The following is a 26,532-nucleotide window of genomic DNA, read 5'->3' on the forward strand; positions in this document are numbered from 1 at the left end:
TTTTTAGGTGCTTCAGAACTGGGCCCTTTTTCAGACCCCAGGCAGTTCCCAAGCATTTCATCCCTCACTGAGAGCCGGTTCTCCAACCCACGAATGCACTATCCAGCCACCTTTACTTACACCCCGCCAGTCACCTCAGGCATGTCCCTCGGTATGTCCGCCACCACCCACTACCACACCTACCTGCCACCACCCTACCCCGGCTCTTCCCAAAGCCAGAGTGGACCCTTCCAGACCAGCAGCACTCCATATCTCTACTATGGCACTTCGTCAGGATCCTATCAGTTCCCCATGGTGCCGGGGGGAGATCGGTCTCCTTCCAGAATGCTTCCGCCATGCACCACCACCTCGAATGGCAGCACGCTATTAAACCCAAATTTGCCCACCCAGAATGATGGTGTTGACGCTGATGGAAGCCACAGCAGTTCCCCAACTGTTTTGAATTCTAGTGGCAGAATGGATGAATCTGTTTGGCGACCATATTGAAATTCCTCAGCAGTGGCCCAGCAGTGTCTGGGAGCCGCATCCCAAATGTATCGATATATACATATATAGAGAGAGCGCATATATATGTATATCAATTAGCTATCTACAAAGTGCCTATTTTTTAGAAGATTTTTCATTCACCCACTCAGTCATGATCTTGCAACCATAAGAGGGTAGACACTGAGAAGCAGAAGGCCCAAGAGAGACAATTGTATTCAGGTTTCAGATGGTTTTCTATGTAAGACGTACTTTCACAAAGGAAAAAGGTATTTTTGTTGTGTTGTCGTTTGGCCTGTTATCATAAATAACCCGTTCCTATGCCAATTCAGAGAGGTGGACTCCAGGTTCAGGAGGAAGAAGAGCAAAGCCACTTCCTCTCTGTGCTTTGAAACCGCACACCCTCACGGTTGCAGCTGTGTATGGACCAGTGCCCTCTGCAGACCAGCTTACAAAGCCAGTCGAGGTGCACGCGGAGGGCAAAGAGGTAGAATGGACGCTTCCCGCATAGTGCGATCCATTCAGAGTAACTGTTCCAAACTGCTCTCAGACTTGCCGCAAGTTCTCGTACGATCTGTTTGGTTCAGTTTTGTTGTTGTTGTTGTTGTTGTTGTTGTTGTTGTTGTGTTCCTACTTTTAAGAAAGCGACTCCAAAAATACTGATCAGGATAGATGATTTTATTTTACTTTTTTGTACTTTTTTTGTTTCCTTTTCCCATTTAACCAAAAAGAAATCCCATCCTTCGATCCTTACCCCCCTTCTCCTTTCTCCTTTTATGCAAAACTGAAAATGGCAATACCTTATTATAGCCATAATGGTATAGATAGTGTTTGTGTTTGGCTGTGTGTTGTTTTCTTTTTTTTTTTAAATTATGAATATGTGTAAAATCTGAGGTAACTTGCTAACGTGAATGGTCATATAACTTTAAAGATATATTTATAATTATTTAATGACATTTGGACCCTTGAAACATTTCTTAGTGTACTGATGTGTTGACTTCGGTCTCTAAAAGTGCTCTTTATTAAATAACAAATTTCTTCAGTGGGCTAGAGCCATATCTGAAATATTGCTAAGCAGTTTCAGTTCAGGCACAATGTGATTTTTCAAAAATACGTCCATCTCCAAATATTTTAGATGTAGCTTGTTTTTGTGACGTATGAAGGAAATGTTATGTCTCGTTCTTCCAGATCTTTGATCGCCTCTAACACAGCTTTGCCTTTTAAAGCAATAATTGGGGATTTAAAAACCAACTCTTAGCCCTTTATCTCTTATTGTTGCCCTTTGTTAGCATGAAATGCTGGAGTGATGTGGTTTCCTAATTTCTTTCAAATAACAATGACTCTTGTCATACTAAAAAGACAAGCACAAGTGAATCATGGAACTGCAGAAAAACGTTCTGCGGTTTCATAGTTAAAGCAAAACTCTAAATCGCCAGGCTTCACAGGGAAGACGTAGCAGGCGGCCGCACTTGTGGCTGAAGGGTCCATCAGGATGCACTTAGTACAGGAAAAGCCAAATTGTCCCGGGGATTCTTAACCCACCGGCCTTGCCAAACAGAAAGTCAGGAGAACCCAGGCCTGCCCTCCCCGAGGCCCCGCCGGCAGCTCTCCACTGGACTCTGCCCTTAAAGGAGCAGATTCAGTCATTGTCTTATGGGGGAGCGGGTCATCTGAAGTAGCAGGCAAGTTCCAGCAGGTAGCTGACCTGAGAGAACACCTGGCCTGTGGAGAGCCATAGCCAACCCTTTTGCGTCAAGGGAAGGCAAGGTCATGTGGAGTTTGGGATCTTACTACTGTGTATGAATCTGAGCGGAAGCCCTCCTGTAAGATGCACTTTGACCGCTCCTGGCGACCACATGGCAGATTCTCAAGCGGGAATCCTTAATCCAAGCCAGGATCATTCGATGACACCACCGGGCAAATCCCTGCCTGGGCTCCCACAGGTCCGGGCCCCTTCCTTTCAATTCGGTGCCCCTCTGAACAGAACTTTGTAGAGATTTGCCTCCAGCGCCTAGAGACCCCCTGCTCTGTCGTCCTGCCGCAAGCCCGCTTCACTGGCCGCCAGGCCTCGCAGGGCAGCGTGGAGGGCCCCGTGCTTCTCGCTGGGCGCCTCCCTTGCAATCGCCCCGACTCCTCCCAACAAAAACCGAGGGCAAAACAAAACAAAGCAAAACGAAACTCTTTGCCTTCTAAAGGTTGTATACCAAGTATGCTTAGATAAATAAGCCACTTTTCTCTTACTTAACTAAGATGGCAGTAGTCGCTGATACTATTTATTGTTTGTGTGTGGTAGCTTGAAGCACGACACTGTCCATTTATTTGTAAGTGTAAAATATGTGTGTGTGTTTCAGCAGCACTTAAAAAAGCCAGTGTCTGGTTACACATTTCAATTTTAATTAATTGACCTAAAAATGTTACCGCCGGTGCCAGCTGTACCCTATTTAATAAAAAAAAAAAAAAGGTACTATATTTGTACATTATTTTTTAATGTTAAAAGGGCTTTTTTAAGTTTACAGTACACATACTAAGTGACTTTAGGGATGCTTTTGTGTTGAAATGTTATTAGAGTGGCTGCAGGCAGCAACCCAGAAACACTTTAAAAGTTTTTTTTTTTTTTTTTTTTTTTTTCCTTGGGAAAAATTCAAGCACTTGTCCCCTCCCTCCAACCACTCCAAAGGGGTAAGTCACATTTCTTAGATCAAATTCTGCCCTTTGTCAAAGCCTGGGGGTTAAAGTTTTCTTTTTCGTTTCCTTTTTTTTTTTTTTTTTTTTTTTTTTACTGAACCCTTAATTTGCACTGGGTCATGTGTATGATCTGTGATTCGAAGACCAAAGCAAAGCCTTACTACTGCTCCTACCGTGAAGCCATGTAGTAGCCAACGCTCTGTATTTCCTTCAGGTTAAAGGAGCATGGTTCTTGGTAGCGCCAACGTTGCTGGAGTTCACAGCGTGGCCCACACAGACACGCTGATCTGTTTGAGTTGTCTCACAAATTGTAACCTCTGCCAGGGCCCCCGAACAAGTACCACAGCGTTGGTTTTGGATGAGGGAAGTGACCTCCAGCCTGGAACCGAGAGAGACGCAACAGATGAGCTATGGGTTACTCTGTAGACAGTCTCGCCCCACCGGGGCCTTTTCAAAGGAAGCTGAGAAATCCACACCGTCAGGGACCATCCGTTGCAAACTCAGAGGGGACGAGATGTGTGTGCTGGCTTAGAGTTCCCTCCATTCCCAGGAAAGGAACGGACTCAGAGTCTAGGTTAATGCATGGAAACACAGAGCATGAGCAAGAACAGGAGTTATTTCTAGGATATTCAAAAGAACAATAACCAATAAAATAAAAGCGACTCTTCCAAACCTTGAATTTGTTGTTCTTAAAAAAGGAATGCATTTAAAAAATATTTTCTGTGTGAGAATTTTTTAGATGTTTGTTTACTTCATGTTTACAAATAACTGTTTGCTTTTTATGCAGTACTTTGAAATATATCAGCCAAAACCATAAGTTACAGTAATTTCTTAGGTATTCTGAATAAAATTCCATTTTTTCTTTTTGGATATGCTTTACCATTCTTAGATTTCTGTGGAACAAAAATGTTTGTAGCATTTTGTGTAAATACAAGCTTCTCATTTTTATTTTTTTCCAATTGCTGTTGCCCAAGATCTGCTTTCCCTGCACATATTGTACAAATTCTGGTTTGTCCCACAGGCCATGATTGTGGATGAGTTTACTTTCAACTTCAAAGGGACTATTTGTATTGTATGTTGCAACTGTAAATGGAATTATTTGGCATTTTTTTTTCTCATGATTGTAATATTAATTTGAAGTTTGAATTTAATTTTCAATAAAATGGCTTTTTTGGTTTTGTTATGTGTGTACATTGGGTCTTTTCTCAGCCGCGGCTCCATTCTCTAGTCTAACGCCTACTCCTGCCTACACCTGGGCACTTTTTGGCCGTGGGACTTGCCAGGGCCGGATGAGAACAGAGGTCTGTGTTACTGGTGAGAGGTTGAAAAATCTCCGTGAGCGCTACCTTCTTCTTTTGTCCTACTCCTACAGGGGCGTGGGTGAAGGATCTAGCAGTGAACTAACTCACTTCCCTATCAGCCTGTGTCTGAAGGAAGAAGCACTCACCCCATCCTTCGGTAAAGCCCCTTCTTCTATATACGGGGCCAGTCCAGATACAAAGACAGCTGTCTCGATGGTCCTGTGGGTCTAATCTCTGGGCACATGAACAAGGGCCCACAAGTGAACCCTTGGCTGTGGTCAGATCTCCGGCAGCCTGGCCATAGCCGGTAGTCTGTTTTGCTTCCCACGTCTCTCTTGGGTTCTTAAAACAGAAAGTCAATCAAACCTCAAGGGTAAGTAAAAATGGACCTTGGCCTGGAGAGCTCTAGCCTCAGAAAAATTCTACTAGCGAGCATAACTATAGTTTGGAGTTTTTTTTTTTTTTTTTTTTTTTTTTATGGGCCATAGTCTATTTTTGGTAAGTCCCTCCCCTTCGATAAGGTTGAGGGCCTGGGGTAGAGTGGTGGCTTTCTTTATGTCCTGTGCTGTCTGTCCGCCTTAGCTTACCACAGTTCTAAAAGAAGGACCATAAACCGTGGTGCAGAGATGGTCAGGCCCTGGCCGGTGGCCCACATGATGCTAAGAGGTAGAGAGGCCTCCTTTGAGATCTGCTCATTCTTACCTGTTTGACATTGTTTTCTGAGAAATCTTGGAAACAGCTAATTTCTAAGACTAGGAGACATCCTGAAAGCACTCGGGTGACACCTAGGCTGGGGAACTTGTTTGCAACTCTTTGAAGCTGTATACTTAGTTATCCTTTTAAATTAGACATCTGTGTCGTTTTAAAAGGCCTTGCATGACAGGTGGGCACAATGGCTTTCGCACTGTCTCTGGCTTTGTCCAGCAGCATGGTTTAGGGCAAATCGCTTTATTCCTCTGGGTCTCAGTTTTTTGGTTTATGGAGAAGCATTGGGCCAGATTTTGGCACTATTGACATTTCAGGCTGGATAATTCCTTGGGGTGTGTGTGTGTGTGTGTGTGTGTGTGTGTGTGTGTGTGTGTGTAGGGGGGCTGTCCTGTGCATTGTAGGATATTTAGCATCTCTGGCTTCTACCCACTAGATGCCAAGAGCACTGCCCCAGTCATGACAATGAAAAACGTCTCCAGAATGTTCCCTGGGAGAAAACGTGCCCCCCATTGAGAACCAGTGGGCTAGAGGCTCTCTTTAAATTCTTAGGTCGGGCTTTCTTGACAGAACTGGTGTGAGAATACATTGCTCATTAAAACAGGCTAGCCAGGCAGAAGACGGCGGGGCTTCCCAGAGATGCATGTGTATCGACCCTTTCCATCCCTTCACCTGATGGCACCCTGAGGTTTGGCTGTGTCGTGAGGGGGGCTCCTGGCTTTCCCGTCTGCACTTCTTCCCTCCTCCTCACGTTCCGGGCTGTGCAGCCAGGGAATAGCACAGCTGTGGGACTTTGTTAGACCTGGACTGCTTGGCCGTGTTTGTCATGGCTGCTTCTGTTCTCACTGGAAATGACAGGCGGAGGAAGGAAAGACGTTTCTCCAGTGCGTCTGACCTCTTGTGCCCCCTGCCCCCCAAATATTTAATCATCAGACATTGCTTTGAGAGTGGGTGTTTCCTGTTAACTCAATCCCAGCCGACACTGGCCCAATAAACACCTCAGCTCTCTGTTGCAGAGCTTTTTTGGCTGGGAAATGGGTATTGCCATGTAAACAGGAAGCCCCCTGAAGTTATTATCTACAGATGCGGTTGAAGAGCCACATGTTTATATTTATGGGATTTGAAAACAGTCTGAAAAGGCAAGGGAGGAAGAAGGGGAAGGCCTCGTTCACGATCGGTGAGTGAGAGCTGGGCCTACAGATCTTCTCTTTCCTGACTTCTCTTTCCTTCTGGAAACGGGTGGTTAACAATAATGACACAGCCAAAAGCCACAGCCGAGATGGAGGCGCTGGCCTGACTGATTTAAGCAAACAACCCTACCGTGACTATCAGGCAAACTGGACAATCCAGTCAGCTGGCTTTCCTGTCCCAATTATTTGGGAATCATTTTTAGAGACCAGTTCTAGGAAACCATGGTTTAGGGGCATCTCCACAGGGAGGAAGAGGAGGCTTATGAGATGATGGTCCTGTGAAGTCTCTACGTTTTCCGGGGGACAGCTCACCTGACTGCCACGGTTTTAGTGAGCCCGGGCCGGCTCTCTGGGAGCCCTCAGGCAAACTCCTGAAGGGGCCGGGAGGGACGCCTTCATGCCAGAGCTGTTGGGGGTTGGTGCAGGGAATGTGCAGGTGGTGAGACAGCCGGTCTGCACACGAGGGCTGGGCACACTGGCTTACCCCAGTTCCTTCACCCACCCCCGCTCTTCCTTTGCTGGCTCTCACCTCAGGCCTGGAGAAGGTGTCAAGGAAAGCCAGGTAGGAACCAACACCTGGATAAATCACGAGCTCTAGACTACGAGCTCTGAGCAAAGGCAAGGGAAGCTCTCCCCAACCTCCCTCCATTCCTGTGCACCCTGAGAAGTCTCTCTGTGACTTCCCGGTAGTGGGTATTCGATTGGGAGGCCTTGGAAGTGAAGTTTTTAAAAAGCTATGAAATTAGTAAGGAATTTAGCAAAGAAAAGAATCTGCTGGTGATGCCAAGGGAACTACCCTAAGGGGGGTGTGTGTGTGTATGTGTGTGTGTGTGTGTGTGTGTCTAAAGGGAGGGAAAAGGGAGGTGGAGGGATGGAAAGGGGTGCCTGAGCAGCCATTTAGGGAACACTGAAGCTCTCTCTCTCTCTCTCTCTCTCTCTCACACACACACACACATGCACACATAGACACACACACACGTGCTCTTTGACATGGCATTTATTTGTCTCGGGTGTTTGTTTTCCTCGCAAATCCTACAAAAGAGTACTACCTTCATTCCACGAGTGGTAAAGAGGCAACTATTCTTTTTTTTTTTTTAATGTTTATTTTTGAGAGAGAAAGAGACAGAGACGGAGTGCGAGCAGGGGAGGTGCAGAGAGAGAGGGAGACACAGAATCCGAAGCAGGCTCCAGGCTCTGAGCTCTCACCACAGATCCTGACGTGGGGCTTGAACTCAAAGACCGCGAGATCGTGACCTGAGCAGAAGTCGGATGCTCAAACGACTGAGACACCCAGGCATCCATCCCCTTGATGGCCTTTTCTTCTTCCCCCCCGGGTCATTCTGTCCCATTCCATAGCTAATAATAGAAAGGGAAGAATTACCCTCCACCAGTCATCCTTAGAAAGAAATCAAGACCATACAGCAAAATGCTAAAGGGGGGCAGAAAGGAGGTGGGAGTCTGGGGGGACAAGCAAAAGTTCTTCCACACAGGCCCCTCAAGATGTAGTCTTGCCTGCACAATGTTCGGTGAGACCAGAACACAAAATTACAACCAGGCGTCATGTGGCCTGTACTCCCGAGGCCTTAGACATCTGTCCCGGAGCACCCAAAGTGCCAGTGTTAGCTGGGAGGTGGAAAATGGAAGCAAGACACAGTAGTCTTGGTGGAATTAGGAAGTCCAGGATACGGGGGCAGAGCTTCGGGGGTCTTTGAGAGACCAGAGTACCGGGAACTTCCAGCTGGGTGATGGACTGGTGTAAATGTGTGGATTTCTTCCTTAAAAATAAGCAAAAAAAGCAAACGGCAAAACCACGGGGCACGCATAACCGTGGGAGAATTAATATAACGGTTTTAGGATTTACATCTCCTTTGACATCATTTCCTTCCCAAATTAGGTCATTTATTTATTGATTTTTTTTTTTTTTTCTAACTCCGTCCACCTCTGACCGGGCAACAGCTCAGGCGAGTTTCACTTTCTGTTTCTGAGTTCCTCTTCGTTTTCCTGCCCCCCAAAGAGAGGAGCCTTGGGTGGCATCATTATGGTCTTTCGGTAAGACCTTAGCCCCACTCTGTCTTCCCCTACAGTCATTTCGTATTTAAATCTTGAACGTCCCAGTGACCTTTCTCCTTTTTAGCCTTGTGCTTGAAGAGCCTTTTTGTGTGCGGGTTTGGGGGCACAGAAAGTTTGACTCCTTATCAAGATCTTATTAGTGGTTTCACAGATGAGAAGTACAGAGATTATCATTGAGTCTAACCCTCCACCACAATTTCTGGAACATAGACTGTGCGCTCAGGTTTTGTAGGGCAGGGTGGATGGGCCCACTTCCCCCTCCTCGTGGGCATATGGGAGGGAAGGGAGCGAAGGATCTCGGGAGGGAGGCAAGTGCAGAACTTTCTCAAGGAGTTAAGTGGTTAATAGGAACTCAGTTTTTTTTTTTTTTTTATTGGCTAATAAAACCTCCCAGGGTTTTTCATATTATATGGTTCCTTCAGGCTCCCAGCCCGATGCTTAAAAAAAGAAAAAGGCGAAAACAACAACAAAAAGCTGGAGCTTAAATACCAATGCCTTCCTAGTCTTGTTTACTTTTTCATTTCCGCAGTTGTAAAAAAAGAAAAAAAATTCCTCTGGTAGTTCAATTTTATCACACGGCAGGAGCGGATCGGTGTTTGAACAACTCCAGTGATCCCTGCCTCCCAGTGGAAGGAAAAAGTCCGCTCTGTGTCTCTGGTTGGGAAAAAAGGAGACCACGATGCAAATGATGGATGCATCAGGAAATTTTGAAATGAGAGCCGCCGGGGGAGGAGGGAGAGCAGATATTGAACTGAAATACATCTCTGGAATCCTGAATGCAAATGATCTCTGTCCTTTTATTGCCAGTGGTGCTGTTCTCCCAACAGAGCAGGATGTTCTTGTTTTTAATAATAGCCAGACCAGATGCTAAATTCTCTTCGGCAACGTGCTGTATAAGTGAGAAGGCAAACAGCTGATTCCTGTTAAGATGAACACCAGGAGAATAAGCCAGAAAGTATGAGAATTCTCTGGAGGTTTTTGCTTTGTAAACCCCTGTTTGGCAGAAAGATCACAGAATCCGGACTGAAAACACAGTGTGTGCCCTTGCACCCGTTCCCCACCGGAGCCGCTTGCTGGGGGCCTGTGAGCCTCCCGCCTTGGCCAGCCACCCCTCCCCTAAGTTAGCCAGGGCACTGGCTCGCAGGTTCCCCAAGGGGGAAGTCGGAAGCCCCGAGCCCTTTGGCTTTCAATGACTGTAGAAAAATACTCATCAATAGGAGGAATTTTTTACTTGCTCCTTGCCATAGAAAATAGTAAAATCCTGAACAGGAGCCAATAACTTTAAAATGGCATCTTTGTTCCATCTTTTTTCACTCCCTTCTTCCCCCTGTCAGAGTCTATAAAATCTCCCGGTTATTATTTTGTTTTAGAATATGCCACACATGTAAGATGCTGCTTTCTTCTTTCCCAGGGAGCTGCCAGAGCCAGAGGCGCTGTGGGGGCTCTGGGGGGGCCCCCGCTGGCCAAAGCAGACAGTGACCAGGCTGCCCCCTGCTGCTGCTCAGGTCTCCACAGGATGCCGGCTCTTGGCTTCCCCAAGAGCAGGGGGAACACAGAGCCCCTTGGGTCTTTGCTCCCAGGCCTGCAGGAGGGTAAGGGAGAGAGAGGGAAGGGATGCGGGGAGCAGGTGCAGAAGCTCATCGTAGTTCCAGAAAGTCCCCTTTGTCACCCTTCCTCTTGGCATCGTCCTCCTGAGCCCACCCCTGTGATGCACAAGGGCATGCCAGCTACCCATTCCTCGTGATTTTCGTCTTCCATAGCTGTCCCCAGGGTTCACTTGGCCCAAGTCTCCCTGGGATGAACGTCCTGGGGAGAAAGGAATGGAGACGGAAGATGATTTTCCTCCTTCCCCCCTACGATGGCACCGAAGGCCATTGTTTTCATTTCCTTTTGGAGACAAGTCATATTTGGTACTGGTGGCATGATCAAGTAATAATAAGAACACAATATTTAACTTTCACTGCACGTTGGACTACGAGCCTGGTGTTTTGCTCGGTATTTCACGTGTCTTATGTCAATCTTTCCAGCAGCCTGTGAAGAAGTTAGTACTGTTTCTATCTCTGCTTTTCTGGTGAGGAAACTGAAGATCAGACTTGCCCAAGGTTACACAGCTATTAAGACTCAAGCCTCAATCTGCCAGATTCCAAAGACCGTGTTCCTTTAGACACACCCTCCTTTATCATCTGCATAATGAGAACTAAATGAGCTAATGAGATAGGAGCATGCCTTGCAAAGTGCCTTGCACAGAATGGACAGAAAATAGACGGTACCTATTATTACTCATAGTAATTAGGGTGATTGTTTTAAAAAGTGTAAATAAAATTTTCAAATAGTTTGAATCACAATAGAGCTGGAGCACCAAGTGGAACAACTTTTTAGAAACTATTATTTTGACGGTTAAAAAAAAAAATGTCGCTCTTTGAAAGGAATATCTTTCTATCTATTTTATAAACTTTTTCTACCGAGCCACACGGCCAAGTTTGGCAATGGGCTTACCACGGGCTCCTTCCCTGAAGGAACTCAGAGACATTACGTCACATAAACCATAAATATAAAAGACATTGATCGATACATTCAGAACAGAAATGTTGGCCCTACCCGGACCTCGGTTCTTCATCTGTAATCTCTTTTAAGATTTTCCATTTAGGTGCATTGAGTTGCATGTGAATGCTGCCTACCGATAAAAGGCATTATTGAACTTAATGTTGCAGCATTGGCTTCACCTAACAGGAGAAAGGCCCAAGCCAAGAAATCTCTGACAGCTTCAACTCTTACCTTTCTGGGAGTGGCTTTGGGGTCTTCCTCACCACCTGACGAAGGGGCAGCACCCAGGGCCCCAGTTTCTGAACTGGGCATCCCTAAGAGGCAATGCTGTGTAGTGGGGACAGTTGATCAGAGGCCCAAGGCTTGAGGGAACCCAGCTGCTGCCTGGGATGGGACACTGGTGTGTGCCAGGTTTTGCACACTTGTACACAGCCTGGAGGAGCCTGGGAATGGGTTGTCCACGTTTCGTGCCCTAAATCATTCAAATCTCTTTAACCGAATAGGTAGGGCTTCTCTCCAATTCTCTTAAAGCATTTTACAGACTATGTCCTTAAATCCACTTGATATGGAGTTAATATCCCACTTAACTGAAATCCCAGAGAACAGAAATGAGCTCTCTCCCTGTCACCCACTCTGCCTTCTTTTTGCAGATATTGACTGGACACCTAACTGTAGGCAGAAAACAATATGCTGGGAGGCTCACCACCACTAAAAAGCATACGGGAAGGCATCTTGGTTTAATTGAATGCATCCCACTAAGAGATGTCGGTCATGCCGTTCTTTATTTAAGCTATTTAAGCAAATCCATGAATGGTTCAGATTGCCAACAACAGAGATTAAAAAGTTAGCCATCAGTTTCTGGAGAGAATTCAGATAGTTTTGATTTCTGCTTATAGCCAATTTCATTTCCCATTTCTCATTTCCTAAAATACTCAAGTATTTGTAAGGTCCTCGGCATCTATATTTAGTCATACAGGCCTTTCATTTCCACCACAATATATGGGAGGCTTGGTGTTTAAAAAGTGGGTGATTTTCATATAGTCCAAGGGGGAGGGGCCGCTCTTCCATTTTCTCTTCCCTGCTGTAACAGCCATGCAGCCAACTGTGCATTAAGGGGTTGAGTGGTGTTTTGCAAGGGGGAAGCAGAGAGTGGCAAAAAGATCTGGGTTCCAGATCCTTAACCCCTACTAACTTAATGTGTGACCTTGAATGAGCCACTTAACCCCTCTTGACCTTCTCCTTAATAGTGGACAATAATATATTACCTGCTAGATGGTATGTTAAGGGACCACGTTGTAACTCTTACCTATAGATTTGGAGTGGTTTTTAGAGGGGGGAAATTATGAGCAGTTTTAAGAGGTGCAGCTAGAGTCTGCCTAGCATTAAGAGAGAGAATGAAGTCCATTGTTCCTCACAGAATTGGCAAAGATGGCCATTTTGTAGAGGGTGAAGAAATGGAATCCCAGAGAGGTCAAACCACTTACGCAGGGTCGCCCTGTAAATAGATGAGGGGAAGTCAAGAGTTGGACATCTACTTCCAAGTGGTTCCCATCCTCGTTCTCTGGAAGAGACACTTCCTTCCCTTATAATAGCATCTTCCGTATTACCCTTTCATGAAGCACTTACACTTCATTACTTTGCTAGTGTTTATGAACCTATTTTCATTTGATATAAACTCATGCAAGCTGATTCTCTTAAAAACTTCGTATACTCGTGTAAATTAGTTTCCAGCATACTGATCCCACACCATGCTCCAGCTAACCTTATTGCAAAAGACCTGTTGTGTACTGCTTCGCCAGAGAAACCCATCAAGCTGTATACCAGGCCTGACTTAGTGACTGAGGCATTTAGTCTAAGAGCGTCAGTGCCGTTCCTTCGTGGACAAAGATGACCCATCCGTTGGCGACACACTTCAGGTGGATCGTCCCTTAGTGGACAGGTGGCCCCCTTGCCCTCACTGCAGAGGGGGGATGTCATGGCCTTGTTGTGGTCAAGGCCTTTCTAGTTGCCATTTTGTGGGCTGGCTCTAGAGCTGAGGCCGTGCAATCTTGACGTCTTTAACACACACACTATCTGAGCCACCTAAGCAAATGAAAAGAGAACAGCTAATCTTGAAAATAGAATTTTCATCCCAGTTTTACCTTTTATGCACTTAGTTACCTATAACGAGTGTCTCTTCAAGTTGAGAGATGCAGAAGGCAACCCGTTCCCATGGGGCGGTGATGGAACACACTGGTAGCAGCGTCGTGTTATCGGACAAAACTTAGAACGTAGTTCATCATCCGACCCCTGTTTAATGATAGACATAACCTTATCGTGCCAGGTGGTTATCCCACGAGCGCTAAGCCATGTCTGGGGCAGAAGGAGATGGGGGCTGGGAGAGGGAGACTTTTCAGCTTCCTTCACCTTATCCCTTGCTAGACAGAATATTTTGGGAGAGTTATTGCTTTGCTTCACCATCCCCGACTGGCATCTGACCGTCAGGGAGGGGCTGCATTTTTATTCATTCAATAAGTACTAGAAATGACGGAACTAAAAATGGATGAGACACATCCTTACCCTCTAGAAGCTTACCATCTGCTCAGAGACAGAAAACTAATCTCGTAAGTGACGATACAGGGCATCGGTGCCATCGCAGAGACGTGAACCAAGGGCTCCCCCCTCGCCCCCCAACCCAAGGAGGCAGCAATTCCTGGCCAAGGCAGGAAGATGACACTTGAGCTGGAGCTGGAAGACTGAGAAATTCCTTGCCATTCTGGGTCTGCAGCTGAGCCAGCCCCAGCCCCACATCCACCCTAAAGCGCAGTCCCTGGGAGTAGGCAGACCCCTCGCCCCAACGGAGATCCCATGTATGGCTCTCCAGAAAGACAAAGAGCGAGACAGGGGCTCTGGGCTCTGTGGTGTTCCTCAGCACACGAAATCACACTCCCGCTGACGAGGCGAGCAAGAGGGACTCTCCAAGAGGTTAGAGGGGTGCGGTCTGGTGAGCTATGTCGGAGCCTCTGTGGGACATGAGTCACACTTCACAAAATCATATTCGACATTAGGATAATTAAAAACTAAAAGAAATGCCTACGCCATCCGTGTATGTATCAGGAAGGAAAATGTGAGATCTTAATGTCTAATAAAAGAGGGTGTCAACATAAAGAATATGAGAAGTGACAGCATAAAATATCAAACTCTCAGACACACTCTATCCAATTGCTTGCTCAACATCTACCACCGTGTCTGTGTTCACTGGAGTCTTGATGGGACAGTGAGGGCCACATTGGCACATGGACCCTTTGGCAGTCAACAGGGAAGGGTGATGAGTATAACTGGGTAGGACAAATTTATGCTCTGGATGGCCACATCCTCCAAGAACTGAGTGAGAGCCATGCCTGTGACCTACCCTAAGTCAAACTTGAAAGCAAAATCTTGGGGGTCTTCTCTCCCCACACGTCCAAACCTCTCCACTGGAGGCCCGCCTTGGACTGTGTCTCTCCCCAAGCCCACACCAACTAACCCTGCACCATGGGCCTCCCCTTTTATAAATGAACTTGCCCTGACCCTCACCTTTGAGCAGTCAGTGTATTTGCATTTCAAGACAGGTTTTCTGGAACCGCTAAAACCTCGCTTCCAAAGCCACATACCCTGCTCTGAGCAGAGGAACCTTCCTGGGGATGCTTTTTTGACATCCCTCACATCTCATCCTGGGGTGGGGGGGGGGGCACTGCTGCCTTCCTTGCTCAGCTAAAAGCTGATCCTTATTTCTCTCTCTCTCTCTCTCTCTCTCTCTCTCTCTCTCTTTCTCTCTCTCTCTCTCTCTCTCATGACCAAGTACCTTGCCCAGACAGACCCTTTGAGGTAACAGGGCAACAGGGTTATTCCCGCCCTCAACCACCATAGGTTGGGGTCAAATGAAGAAGTGTTCTGGTTCTGCCCGAAGCTCACTTTGGGGGCCGTGTGTTTATTTCTGTCTCTGCAAGAGACAGTTTATTGATTAATGGAATCTTTATTAGGGTTATTAGGACGAGTAAAACACACGCACACACGCATAAATCCATCGCTACCCCTCCCAAGCTCCTGGCTGGTGAAGCGAGTTCTATTTCCAGCCCTGACATCTTGCCAGTTTGTCATCCTCCTTCCTGGCCGCATCGGGTTCCATCGGGTTTGAGTTTATTGGCTACACGGAGGAGTTTATGTTGTCATAGAAATTAGCCTTGATGGGCAGGGATATGGCCAGGGGATCAGGAGAGGTCAGCAGCCTCGTGGTGTTGGCACGGCTGAGATGTTAGGGGGCCTGGAGCCCTCTCCAAGAAAAATCAAAGCTGGCTCTTTGCAGCAGCAAACGAGTGCAACGAAACACCCCAGAGGGACGGGAGCTTGGACGTGATTGTGAGCTGTCCAGACCCCATTCCCCCCCTTCCCCCCTCCCCCCTTCGCCCCAACCTTCCTGGTGCCCCCCAGTGCCAAAAATCCTTCCCCGTGCAATGGAGGCAGGGCCGGGAGGCCCGAGGTTAAGCCTCTCTCTCCTCCAGTTCGTGGTTAGCTTTCGTAGGCTCTTGGCCGTTTGACAAAGTTGGATAATAATTCAATATTTCTCACTGAAATACTTGACCTTATTGTTAGCTTTTGTGACAAGGGGAATTTAAGGGAGCTGCAAAAATGCAGGCAAGTGTGGCTGAAAAAGGCCAGGGTATGCCACTGAGTAGTGAACAGTTTCTTTTTCTGACATCTATAAAATTTAGGTGAAAACAGGTCAACATTGATGTTGGCAAATGGGAAAGCCAGTTCTATTGTTAGCAAATGAGCTTCAGATATAAATGTAAGTCTGGTTCAATCAAAACCACGTTTGGTTTTAGACACTAGTGATGTGCTTTCTATTAGAAAAAAAAAAGAGGGGGGTTATTTATTTAGACACACAAAGTAAAAATATATTTTGGCCCAAAGGGTCCTTTTCTGAGTATCAAATCAACTTGTTGAAGTACGAGATGGGACTTCTTTCGTTTTCCTTTTAAATTTGTAGGGCACACGATCCCAGAATTCTCTCTTCTCTTTATTTCGAATTGGCAAGGGCTGTTGAAGATTAAACTCGTATATTAAGAAAATCCTGCATTGCCTGATGTAGGGACTTGCTGGAGACTGCCAGCTGGTGGCTGAGAAAGATATAAAGTTATAGGATTCAAATATATGGCTCCCCAGGTTTGGCCTGAGTATTACAGTCATTTTTATAGGCTCCACTCAGGAGTCTTCTAAGACATGTACGTTTGAGCTCACAGAGGAGGAACGTAGGAGAGGTTCCGTCACTTGCCAAATCCAGATTATGGAAGACCGGTTAATTTTAGCCTACTGGGCAGGCTTGCTGATCTTACTTTCCCTCTGTCCTTGGACCGTCCAAATTCCTTGTCCTGCGAGGAGCTGGAACGCAGCCTCCCACTAGCAGATGAGGTCCGCAGTCAAAGGTGCGCTGGTCGATAGGGCTCTAGAAGGGTTTACTCTTTTCTCGGGAAGCCTTTTCTCCTTCTTCTTCTTTAAATCGAGGTGAAATTCACGTAACAGAAAACTCACCATATTACAGTGAACAGTCCAGTGGCATTTCATGCACTGTCAGTGTGGTACAGCTGCTACATTTCATCACCCCAGACGCAAACCTTGTACCCATTAAGCGGTTGTTCTCTACCCCCACCTCCGGGTTCACGTGTGAGTGCAAGTCGGTTAGCTCGGGGTTCCCACCGAGTGTCATTTTAGGGGCTGTGTTTCCAAAAGGGGCTGGGAAGGGAGTGTTTCTAGTGGGGAGGGGTGGAGGCCTGGGCCGGGGGTCCGGTGGGGAACGGGAGAGACAGCATCTGGAAGCCCCCGGTACCCCAGAACTAGAGACTTGCTGCACTTTCTGAGGCTGACTTTCGGTCTCCTGCTGAGGTGATGATCCCTTTAAAATTCTCGGCATTCTCACCCTGCTTCCCCCAACGCTGGCCTGCCTGGGTCTAGGAGGCATTTTATTCCTTTAATTTGTGTTGGTAGGCGTCCAAGTCTGGCACCAGGCAGTCCCCACTCGGGAAGCCGGGAGGTGGTGGAGGCTCACCCAGGTCTAGAAAGGGAGCTCTCCCCGGGATGCTAACTGCCAGCTGTCTCCTTCAATACACATCATCCTGCTGGATAATCATTTTCAAATGGCAAACAATAATAAAAGCTTTCCTCTATTTTGCTTCCAAGTGTCAACGTATCTACACAGGCTATAGATGTGTGCGTGTGTGTGTGTGTGTGTGTGTGTGTGTGTGAATTGTCTGTCTGAGCAAAAAAGGACGTTTGGGGAGCGTTAGAGTATGCTGGGGAAGGCCGGGAATTGCCTCAGGTTGCTTTCCACTGGGGGAGGCCGACCTGGAGTGTGCATCAGAGATAGGACTGGATTTTCAGGTGACTTAAGTTTTCCATATGTGTCTGGAGGGAGTTTGCAGGGTCTGTCCCGAGTCGAGTGCCCTGTGACTCTAGCGACAGCTTACAGCGGAGAATGGGATAGGAGAGTGGGACCCAGGGGCCAGATTTGGCTGCTGAAGCAAGTGACTAGATCCTGAAAGAAAAGTCCCAAGTCTTCGACCTCAGCAGGTGGGTGAGGTTGATGTCCCCTCAGGGTGCATGTGTGTTCTGGGGCTACACAGAGTCTCAGGTCTCATCTTGACCCCTCTTCCTGGAGTGTCTAGTTTCCGTAAAGAGGTTCTGGTAGGGGGAAGTTAGGCTACTTAACTGGTAAGTAACTTCAGCCATTTTTTAAAAAATTTATTTATTTTGAGAGAGAGAGAGAGAGAAAGAGAGAGAGAGAGAGTGAGCAGGAGCAGGGGAGAGGCAGAGAGGGAGGGAGAGAATCCCAGGCAGGCTCTGCACCACCAGCACAGAGCCCAGCATGGGGCTGGAACTCATGAACCGTGAGATCGTGACCTGAGCCGAAATCAGGAGTCACACACTGGACTGACTGAGCCACCCAGGCACCCCAGTTCAACCGCTTTTTAACGTTAAAATGCAGATGAATAAATTATGGAATACAACACAAAATTCACAGGAGTTGTAGAGATGAAACAAGACTTTGGAGAAATCTTCCACTTGTAGGAGGGTACCCTGGGCCAAACTTAGGGTTTGCTCTCTGTAGTCAGGTGGCTGTAGTGAAAATAATTGAGAAGTCCTGTCAGCGTTCACAGCATTTTTCCAGAGGCCTGTGGAGTAGCTGGATCTCGTAGAATTTTCTCCGCTCGCACCCTACCCTTTCACTCATGCAATTCCGTAGCCTCTGACAAGCCCCAGGGCCCCCTCCCTGATGAGGACTTCCTTACCATTCGTCCCAGCATCTGTAGTCTGCACCAAGAAGGCATGCTCTAATTCTCACACTCTTTCAGTTCTCTGTTTCTGCCTAACACCCTCCACCACAACGTAGTGGTTTAAACAACAGCCATTTGACTGCTCACGAGTCCGTGGGTCAGGAATGCAGGCAGGGCTCAGCGGGGTGGTTCTGCTGGGTCGTCAGAATACTTCCCCAGCACAGGCTTCTAAGAGGCACAAAAGCGGAAGGTGCACGTCATTGGAGGTCGCCCTTGACAGAGGAGATGGGCAGAGTCGCTTCCGTTGTGTTCTGTTGGTCAAAGCCAGTCACAGGGGCCAGCCCAGAGCCAAAGGGGAGAGGAAACGGACCCCCAACTCTTAACAGGAGAAAGGGCAAAGGATTTACAGTTATCTTCAAACTACCATGTAGAGTTGACATCCAACCTGTCTGGCTTTGAAGCCTGTGATCTTATCTGCTCTGCAATCGTTCCTCTTGGATATCACAGTTCTCGATGACCCCGCACGGTGCCATTTGTAGCGAGACCTGGTCAACCCTGGGTGGAGATTCCAGGCATCGATAACAGACGTGTGAGAAGAGATTTGGGGCACGAGGCATCTCCACGCAAGCAGAACCCTCTTCATCAAAACACAAGTGTAAGAGGCATCCTGGTGATGGAGAAGTGCATGCCTGGCAGCGAAAGCTGAGTCCCTCGTATTTTGTAGAAGGGGCCGTTATACGCTTGCTTGAGTCCCGTGGTGAGTGGAGTATATGTCCCATAAGCCAGAGCTGAGGAGTTGCGGGACTCTTGTTAAGGGGACAATGGGAGCTCACACTACTCAACAGTTTCGAGATCTGCACGGGAGAGCTGGGTGGCAGGATTCCTCTAGACTTGCCCAGGGCACCTGGGGGCAGTCGGGCTGGGAGGGCTGCCCTGGTTGCCCTCAGACTCCGCAGGGTCCAAGAGCCACCCTTCCAGGAAAGCAGAGAAAGGCGCTATTGTTTCTTGCCACTTTAAGGAGCTGATGACAGTACAAAGGAATGCAGTGAGGACCCTCCCTCCTAACAGTGGAGGATTAGAGACTGAAGAACCAGACGCTCAGCCTCTGGGCACAAGGTGTGGGAAACACTGTGGGGGCAGAGAGGCGAGTGAGCCTTTTCTGGAGGGGTAGCCATGTTGATTTTGGAATTCTACCCCTCCGCCTCCCAGCTCCTGAAACCTCCATGTCACGGGGCCTTGGTTTCTTCATGTACCAACCGGGGATGCCGGTTCTTAGGAAAAAAAATTCTTTTGAGGATTAAATAAAATAAATAGAAGGCCTAGCATACTGCTTGCCACACGGTAAGCACTTAATAAATATTAACTTCTTTCTCTCCAAAATGTTAGAAGACAGACCTTAGACATCATTGAAACCAATTTGTGAACGACCAAACCGAGGCCTGGAAATATTAAAATAGCGTGTCGAAGCAACATGTTCATGAATCCTATGTCCTCCTCTTGGCTCAGGGCTCTTCCTTCTGTCCCACGGACGGCTGAGTCCCTCTAAGGACCTAGACCGCTTTTCATCACCACCACACCGTGACTAAAAATGGCTGCCTTTTGCCTTTTTTCTGGGGTAGAGTGCTCTATGTGACCCTGAAGAACATGGGGCTGATCAGAAAAGAAAATGCTAGCAAAGCATGAAAACAAAACAAGACCAAAAAACCGCCACATGCAGGGGAGCCTGGGTGGCTCAGCTCGATAAGCGCCCAACTTCGGCCCAGGTCACGATCTCACAGTTCGTGGGTTCGGGCCCAGCATCGGGCCCTGTGCAGACGGCTCAGAGCCTGGATCCTGCTTCAGATTCTGTGTCTGCCTCTCTCTCTGTCCCTCCCCTGCTCGCGCTTTGTCTCTCTCTCTCAAAAATAAATAAACATTAAAAAAAAATTTTTTTTTTAAAACCAAAAAAAAAAAACCCACCACATGCAAATTCAATGCGAACTTCGTTGAATAAAGACATCCACTGAAATCACACTAGCAAGTCCTTGCTCCTCTATCAATTTCTTTTTCACTTAAAAAAAAAAAAAAAGAGTGATTTTCAAAGATCAGAGTTCACAATGACAATAAAGTGAAAAATAAATTGTGCTCCTTCCTGCCTGCCTCCCCTCCCCCAGGGGTTCTACTGCAGACAATTTTTATGCCTGTCCAGCATTGTCTCCCTTCATCAATGATCAACAGCTCCAACTATGCAGGTCCTCTGATAGGGCATTTCAGTCTGTGGGATTCAGTTTCCCAGACAAGCTGGGACTCAGGAGGCTTGGAGTTCTGTGAGACACTGTGCTGGGGCCCCATCATCTGTTACTGAGCAACAAGTCGCCCCCAAACTTAGTGGTGCAAGAGAACAACACTTTATTATGCTCTCAGATTGTGTGGAGAAGGCACAGCAGGAATGACTTGTCTCCACTGTAAATGTTTGTGGCCTCGGCTGAAAGACTGCAAAGGCTGGGGGTGTCTTTGCTTACATGTCGGGTGCCTGGATGGGCTGGGCAAAGGATGGTCTTCGCTGGGACTGCCTCCCTCCAGGAGGGCCTCTGCGTGGCTCTCCAGGACCGTGGCCTCTGGGTAGTTAGGCTTCTAACATGGCTGCTTGGGCTCTGAGGACCAGTGTCCCAGCCACCCTGGTGGGGGCTGCAAGGCCTCTGGTGACATAGCCTCAGAGGTCACATGGTGTCACTTTCGCCATACTGTATCCAGTCAAAGTGGTCACGAGCCCACCCAGATTCAAGGAGGGGGCCCTACCTCTGAAGGGAGAAACGTCAAAGACTTGGCAGCCATGTTGTTAAACTGTCACATCCGGTGATCTTGCTTTCCGAATGCCGAGAGCCCAGCATCTGAAGGATTTTGTTGCTGCTTCTAGAAGAGAGAGGCAATCTAAGAGGTGAGACTTCGACATTTGCTGAATTTTCATTTGCCACACCTGAAATGTGGGACCACAGCGCCTGCTTTTTAGCTGGAGTGGGCCTGCCCCGGCAGGCAGTAAGGTCTTCAACTTCACCCAAGGGCCTGTGTGGGGATGAGCCAGACTGCATTTTTTTCCATCAGCCGCAGAGGAAAGGCCAGTGCAGGGAAATCTCCTGAGGAGCTGAGCAGAGGGAGTTGTGGCTCCACTTTGAGAGGTGGTTGGGCCGCACCCTCCAGCCTGCCCCCCCACCTGTGTACATACCCAGAAGGAACATCGTTTGTATTGAATCCAAAGAGGAGTCTTTGAAGGCCTCGGAGATCTTCAGAGCAAAGTGCTGGGTGAGGTCAGGGCATTCAGGAGGCCTGAATGGAGGGAGGGAGGCTGGGTGTGTGCCAGCCCGGGCTGCTTGAGGCCGAACGTAGCTCCAGTGATGTCCCACGCATGGCTAGGCAGCCGAGCAGTAGTGTGGCCTGAGGCAAGAAACACGAAGCAATGTGCTACCCCCATTTGCTTGTGCTCCCGGCATGAAGGGAAAAGTTGAGAGTTCACGGCTTGCTCTGGGCTGGCACTTTGGATCATTAACCTATTTCATTTAACCCTCACAGTAATCTTATGAAGCAGGCGTTATGGTTAAAAGACTGAGGCTCAGAGAAGCGAAATATCTTTTCTAAGGTCACACAGCAGATAAGAAGGGACACTGGGATCCTAAAAGGGCAGGTCCCATTGGCTTCTTCAAAATCAACATGGCCACAGGGCAAGGAGGCCATCCCCTTCTCTCCAGGCTTCACTCCATTCCACACTTTCTCCTTTGCACGAAGCCACAAGATTTCTATCACCAGGCTTCTTGATGCTTGCAAAACCAAATCCCTTCACGACGAGGGCCAAGAGGGAGTTTTCTCCAAAACATAGTTGAAGAAATGCCTTGGAGCTGCGCTGTCCAATACGGGAGCCTCCAGCCACATATGACTGTTTAAATGAAACTAAATGAAATTAATGAAATGAAAAACATTTAAAATACAGTTCTCCAGTCATGCTAGCCACATTTGAAGGGCTCAATTTGAAAAGCCACATTTGAAAAGCTGCAGGTGGCTAATGGCTTCTGTATTAGAGGGCAAAGGTGTAGAATGTTTGTATCGCAGCGGACAGTGCTGCCTTAGAGACTAACTCGAGGAAGAACCATATTTTTATAGCTTGTACTATTGCTAGTTTTATTAATACTTGCAGTGGTATTCATCGAGGTGTTTATTTTGTCCCAACCTCTCTCAAAGGTCAAATAATAGACCATAGCTTTGTAGTACTTCACCGCTTTCCAACTGCGTTCACATTCATGATGTTATTTAATGCAATAGCCTTGCAAAGCATGGCAGATAATGGTGTTACAGGTAAAGCAACAAAGGTTCAGAAAGGTCAAGCAACTTGGCCAAGGTTCTGTAAACAGTAGATGGTAAAGCCAAAATTTCAACACAGGTTTTCTCATTGTATGCTTTCCAGAGGGAGGATTTGTGTATATGACGCCTGAAATTATCCTTAGGCAAAATTATTAAGTCAGAAGTAATTTACCCGTGTTCTTGTGGGGAGAATCGTGCTTGTCAGTTTTTCTTGTTTAGACCGTCAGGTTTTTCATTAGGTCTTGCCACTAACAAATACCTTTGTTTTCTTTCCAAACTTGTCGGCAACTTCTCTAATTATTTTACCGTGAGAGCACAGTTTACACTGGTGTATATTTGTTAATTGGAAAATTACCTTTTTAAATTAGTTTATAATGAGAATGGCTATGTCTACTGTCACTTGGCTATGTAGTAACTAGAAGAGAATCAATTTAAACAAAAGCAACTTTGCAGAACTAGATGCGATGGAAGATACATATAAATAGAAAGGTAACCGATGATACCTGGTCAAGCGTGAGGTATGTCAGATTAACCTATGAAAAGCAATTCATTTTTCACTCATTTTGGAATATAGTTTAAAATATGTCCCATCCACTGGAGATCATAGCAAAGGCAGATAAACACCAAACCTGTAATAAAATAACTAGCATAAAGTTCAGTTGTGATAAGAGGTTTATGTAAACAAACAACAACAACAAAAAAACCAAAGGAGGTAGAGAACAATGGGTAGGTGGGGATACTGTCTCAGATAGGGTATAAGCCGTCCGGCCATGGCCAAGTCCGAGCTACCAGTATGACATCACTAAAATCACGGTTGGGAACTGATGCACACAGTAGGCTCTCATGAGCTGGTGAGGGCTGTCTGCAGCACACATTTCCTTTCTGCCTCTGCAAGGTGCCTGGGGAACTTTCCTTTAGGGGATCTCTGGAGTTCCTTGTCCCCTCATAGTTTCTGAGCGTAGGTAGAAACCACAAATGCTCTTTCTAGGCTATTCCCGGGAACAGTTTGTGCTTTGGGGCTATTTTGCTGGAGTTGAGGGCTTGTTTTGGGTTTGATAATTCCACCACAAGCTATATCCGTTTATGGAAACACATGTGCTGGTTGCCATTGTAAATGGTCCCTGGGTCTGTGTTCCCGAAGGGAGGGCCCTGATTGTAAGCTTCAGCAGTATGATGAAAAAGAATTAGCTCAATGCAGTGGTAAGGGAGAAAACCTGGCTTATGGCGAAAGTTCTTGTGCTTGGTAAGGGCCGCTTGCAGAAATAATTTCCCTGAGAAAACTTAGTAGACAGCACACAGCTGTTGAAATTAGGTGAACATGATTTGAATCCTTCATTGACCTTGACTAATCATTACCCTCTTTGAGCTCAGTGTTCATAGCTCCTGCGTAAGATCGCGGTGAAGATACATTACTGCCTGATGTATACGGTGTGTGAGGATACATACAAAGCGCCTAACGTGGTGTCTGCCACAGAATAGGTACTTAATTCTTATTTATTCATTTATTTATTTATAGTCAGAGAGAGCAGGTGGGGTAAGGGCAAAGAGAGGGAGAGAGAGAATCCCCAGCGGCCTCTGCACTGACAGTGCTCAGGGCTCACAGACGCTGGGCTCAAACTCATGAACTGTGAGACCGTGACCTGAGCCAAAACCAAGAGTTGGACGCTTAACCAGCTGAGCCACCCAGGCACCCCTTAAATTTTTTTTAATGTTTACTTATTTTCGAGAGCGAGAGAGACAGAGACAGAGTGTGAGCGGGGGAAGGGCAGAGAGAGAGAGAGGGGGAGACACAGAATCCCAAGCAGGCTCCAGGCTCTGTGCTGTCGACACTGAGCCCGAAGTGGGGCTTGAACCCACAAACCGTCAGATCATGACCTGAGCTGAAGTTGGACGCTCAACTGACTGCGCCACCCCGGCTCCCCAGTAGGTACTTAATTCTTGATCCCTCCTGTGTAAAGAGCATTGGCCGTGGGTGTAGGAGACAGCAACCTGTAAGCTATCCTCATCGGGAGAACCTGGGAGGATCCAGACTGAAAAAGGTAGGTTGAGGAAGACCCACGTGACAGATGCTGGAAGGACAGAGGACGAGGTGGCCGGTCTAGTAGCTGAGAGACCGTAACAGTCCTGAAACCAGGGCCTTCATAGTCACACTGCCCCACCACAGCGGGTGGCTCTGGCTTCCTCCTTAATCGAATGGTGGTGGTGGTAGAACTAGATTGTTGATTTCTGAGAAGTTGGGGGAAAGAAAAGTCCCTTTAAGTCGCTCTGTTTGCCAAGTGAAATATCAATTAAGAGCACTGCATATAGCGTGGGTAATTAGCTGCAGATTCGCTGGATGGAATTTCCTACAATCTTAGAGCCTATAGAAGCTAATCATGGCCTACGCCCTCTCTTTGATATTCTGTGACTGAAGTTGAATTGATACAGGAGCCGCATGTTGGCTTAGAATGAAATATGACATTTCACAAGCCAAGCAAAACAGAAAGAGCAGATGAAGAACTCAAGACAGACAAAAAAGACAAAAAGGGGGAGCAGGAGAACATCCCTTGAAACATGAGCCAGGGAGCGTTAGGTCACAGAGGACAAAAGATCTGAGCTCTCGAGATCCCAAATGTTGCACTATGAGCCACTTAGTAGCACAAGCAAGGAGGCTGTGGATGTGGCGAGGGACATCCATGAATAATGGAAGCCAGTGGCCTAGAAACAGAAAAACACCTTCCCTTCCAACCCAGTCCTAGGTAACCTATTGTGTCTGGGACCAGGACAGGCTTGAAGCCGAGCGATCTGGACACATCTCATAGTGCACCCCTTGGGGAGTGCAGGCTGGATATTGAGCATGTGACGTCCCCACGGAGCTACAACATCGTCTGTACAGCCGGCACAGCCTGCTGCTCAGGGACCTGTGCTCCCTCATAGTAAAGGATAGGGGCATGAGGGTGGTGAGGGCATGCAGCAACCAAATGTGTGGAAAGATGTCTTCTTCTTAACTCAGATAGACCGGTGAGTCCCGGAGCACCAGCTGCAGACAAATAATAAGGGGGAGTCGACGGGTTAAGGAAGAAGAGGGAAAGTCAGGCGGGGTGAGCTAGAAAATCCCCTGATTTTTAAAAAAAATTTTTTTTTTCAACGTTTATTTATTTTTGGGACAGAGAGAGACAGAGCATGAACGGGCGAGGGGCAGAGAGAGAGGGAGACACAGAATCGGAAACAGGCTCCAGGCTCTGAGCCATCAGCCCAGAGCCCGACGCGGGGCTCGAACTCACGGACCGCGAGATCGTGACCTGGCTGAAGTCGGACGCTTAACCGACTGCGCCACCCAGGCGCCCCGAAAATCCCCTGATTTGATGTGGGTGGCTGAGTGAAGAGCCACCTTCTCTGTCTGGGTCCTGGGTTCATAGCACCACTCTGCCCTGGCTAACCTTGCTAGCTAGGGTAAGCCCCTTCGCAGTCTTGAGGCTTTAGCTTCCATATTAATAAAATGGCGGTGGTGGTAGCCCCACGTGTTTTCCAAGTTCCTATCTGGTCCCCTAATTCTCTTATTTTATCAAGGTCAGTGCCAAGGCTGGCTTCTGAGCAGTCCGGGGGTGGGTTGTGTTCTAATGTGGATGGGATACCCTAGCATCACCACCTCCATATTCTGAAGTTGGCTCTTCTCTCATTAGGTCCGATGGAGACTGGCTCTAGTCTGGGTCAGTCAATATGTGGCATTCACATTCCATCTGCCACATCATATGCTTGTGGCATAAATAACCCATGGTTTCCCACCGCATCTGGATTAGATATCAGGATGCTTAACTGCATTTCAGGTGACTTTGAGATGAACACCATACCTGGATGTGGTGGCCATGCTCTTGTATTTGGCCTAGCAAAGAGGATTTGGGAAGAATTTAGCCTGGGAAGGACTCTTGATCTTCTGAGAGCATCTATGATGCCCAA

At 47.4% G+C, this 26,532-nt stretch overlaps 1 protein-coding gene across 5 annotated transcripts in view; it reads left to right on the forward strand.

Annotated features, from left to right (window-relative positions):
• The window catches only part of RUNX2 (RUNX family transcription factor 2), a 329,260-nt gene that overhangs the window by 220,636 nt on the left and 82,092 nt on the right, over window positions 1–26,532 (forward strand). For 3 of the 5 annotated variants that reach the window (XM_086706990.1, XM_086706987.1, XM_086706988.1), the window contains one exon: window positions 8–4,349. The exons of the other annotated variants lie outside the window; for them this stretch is intronic. In XM_086706990.1, the coding sequence (XP_086563116.1) occupies window positions 8–486 (479 nt within the window). In that variant the 3' untranslated portion in view covers window positions 487–4,349. Of the gene's footprint in view, window positions 1–7; window positions 4,350–26,532 lie in introns of those variants that run through there. 5 annotated transcript variants of the gene reach the window in all.

Source organism: Puma concolor, chromosome B2 (genome assembly GCF_028749965.1).
Source record: "Puma concolor isolate L17-30 chromosome B2, mPumCon1.1.hap2, whole genome shotgun sequence".
In the NCBI taxonomy this organism is placed as follows: domain Eukaryota; kingdom Metazoa; phylum Chordata; class Mammalia; order Carnivora; family Felidae; genus Puma; species Puma concolor.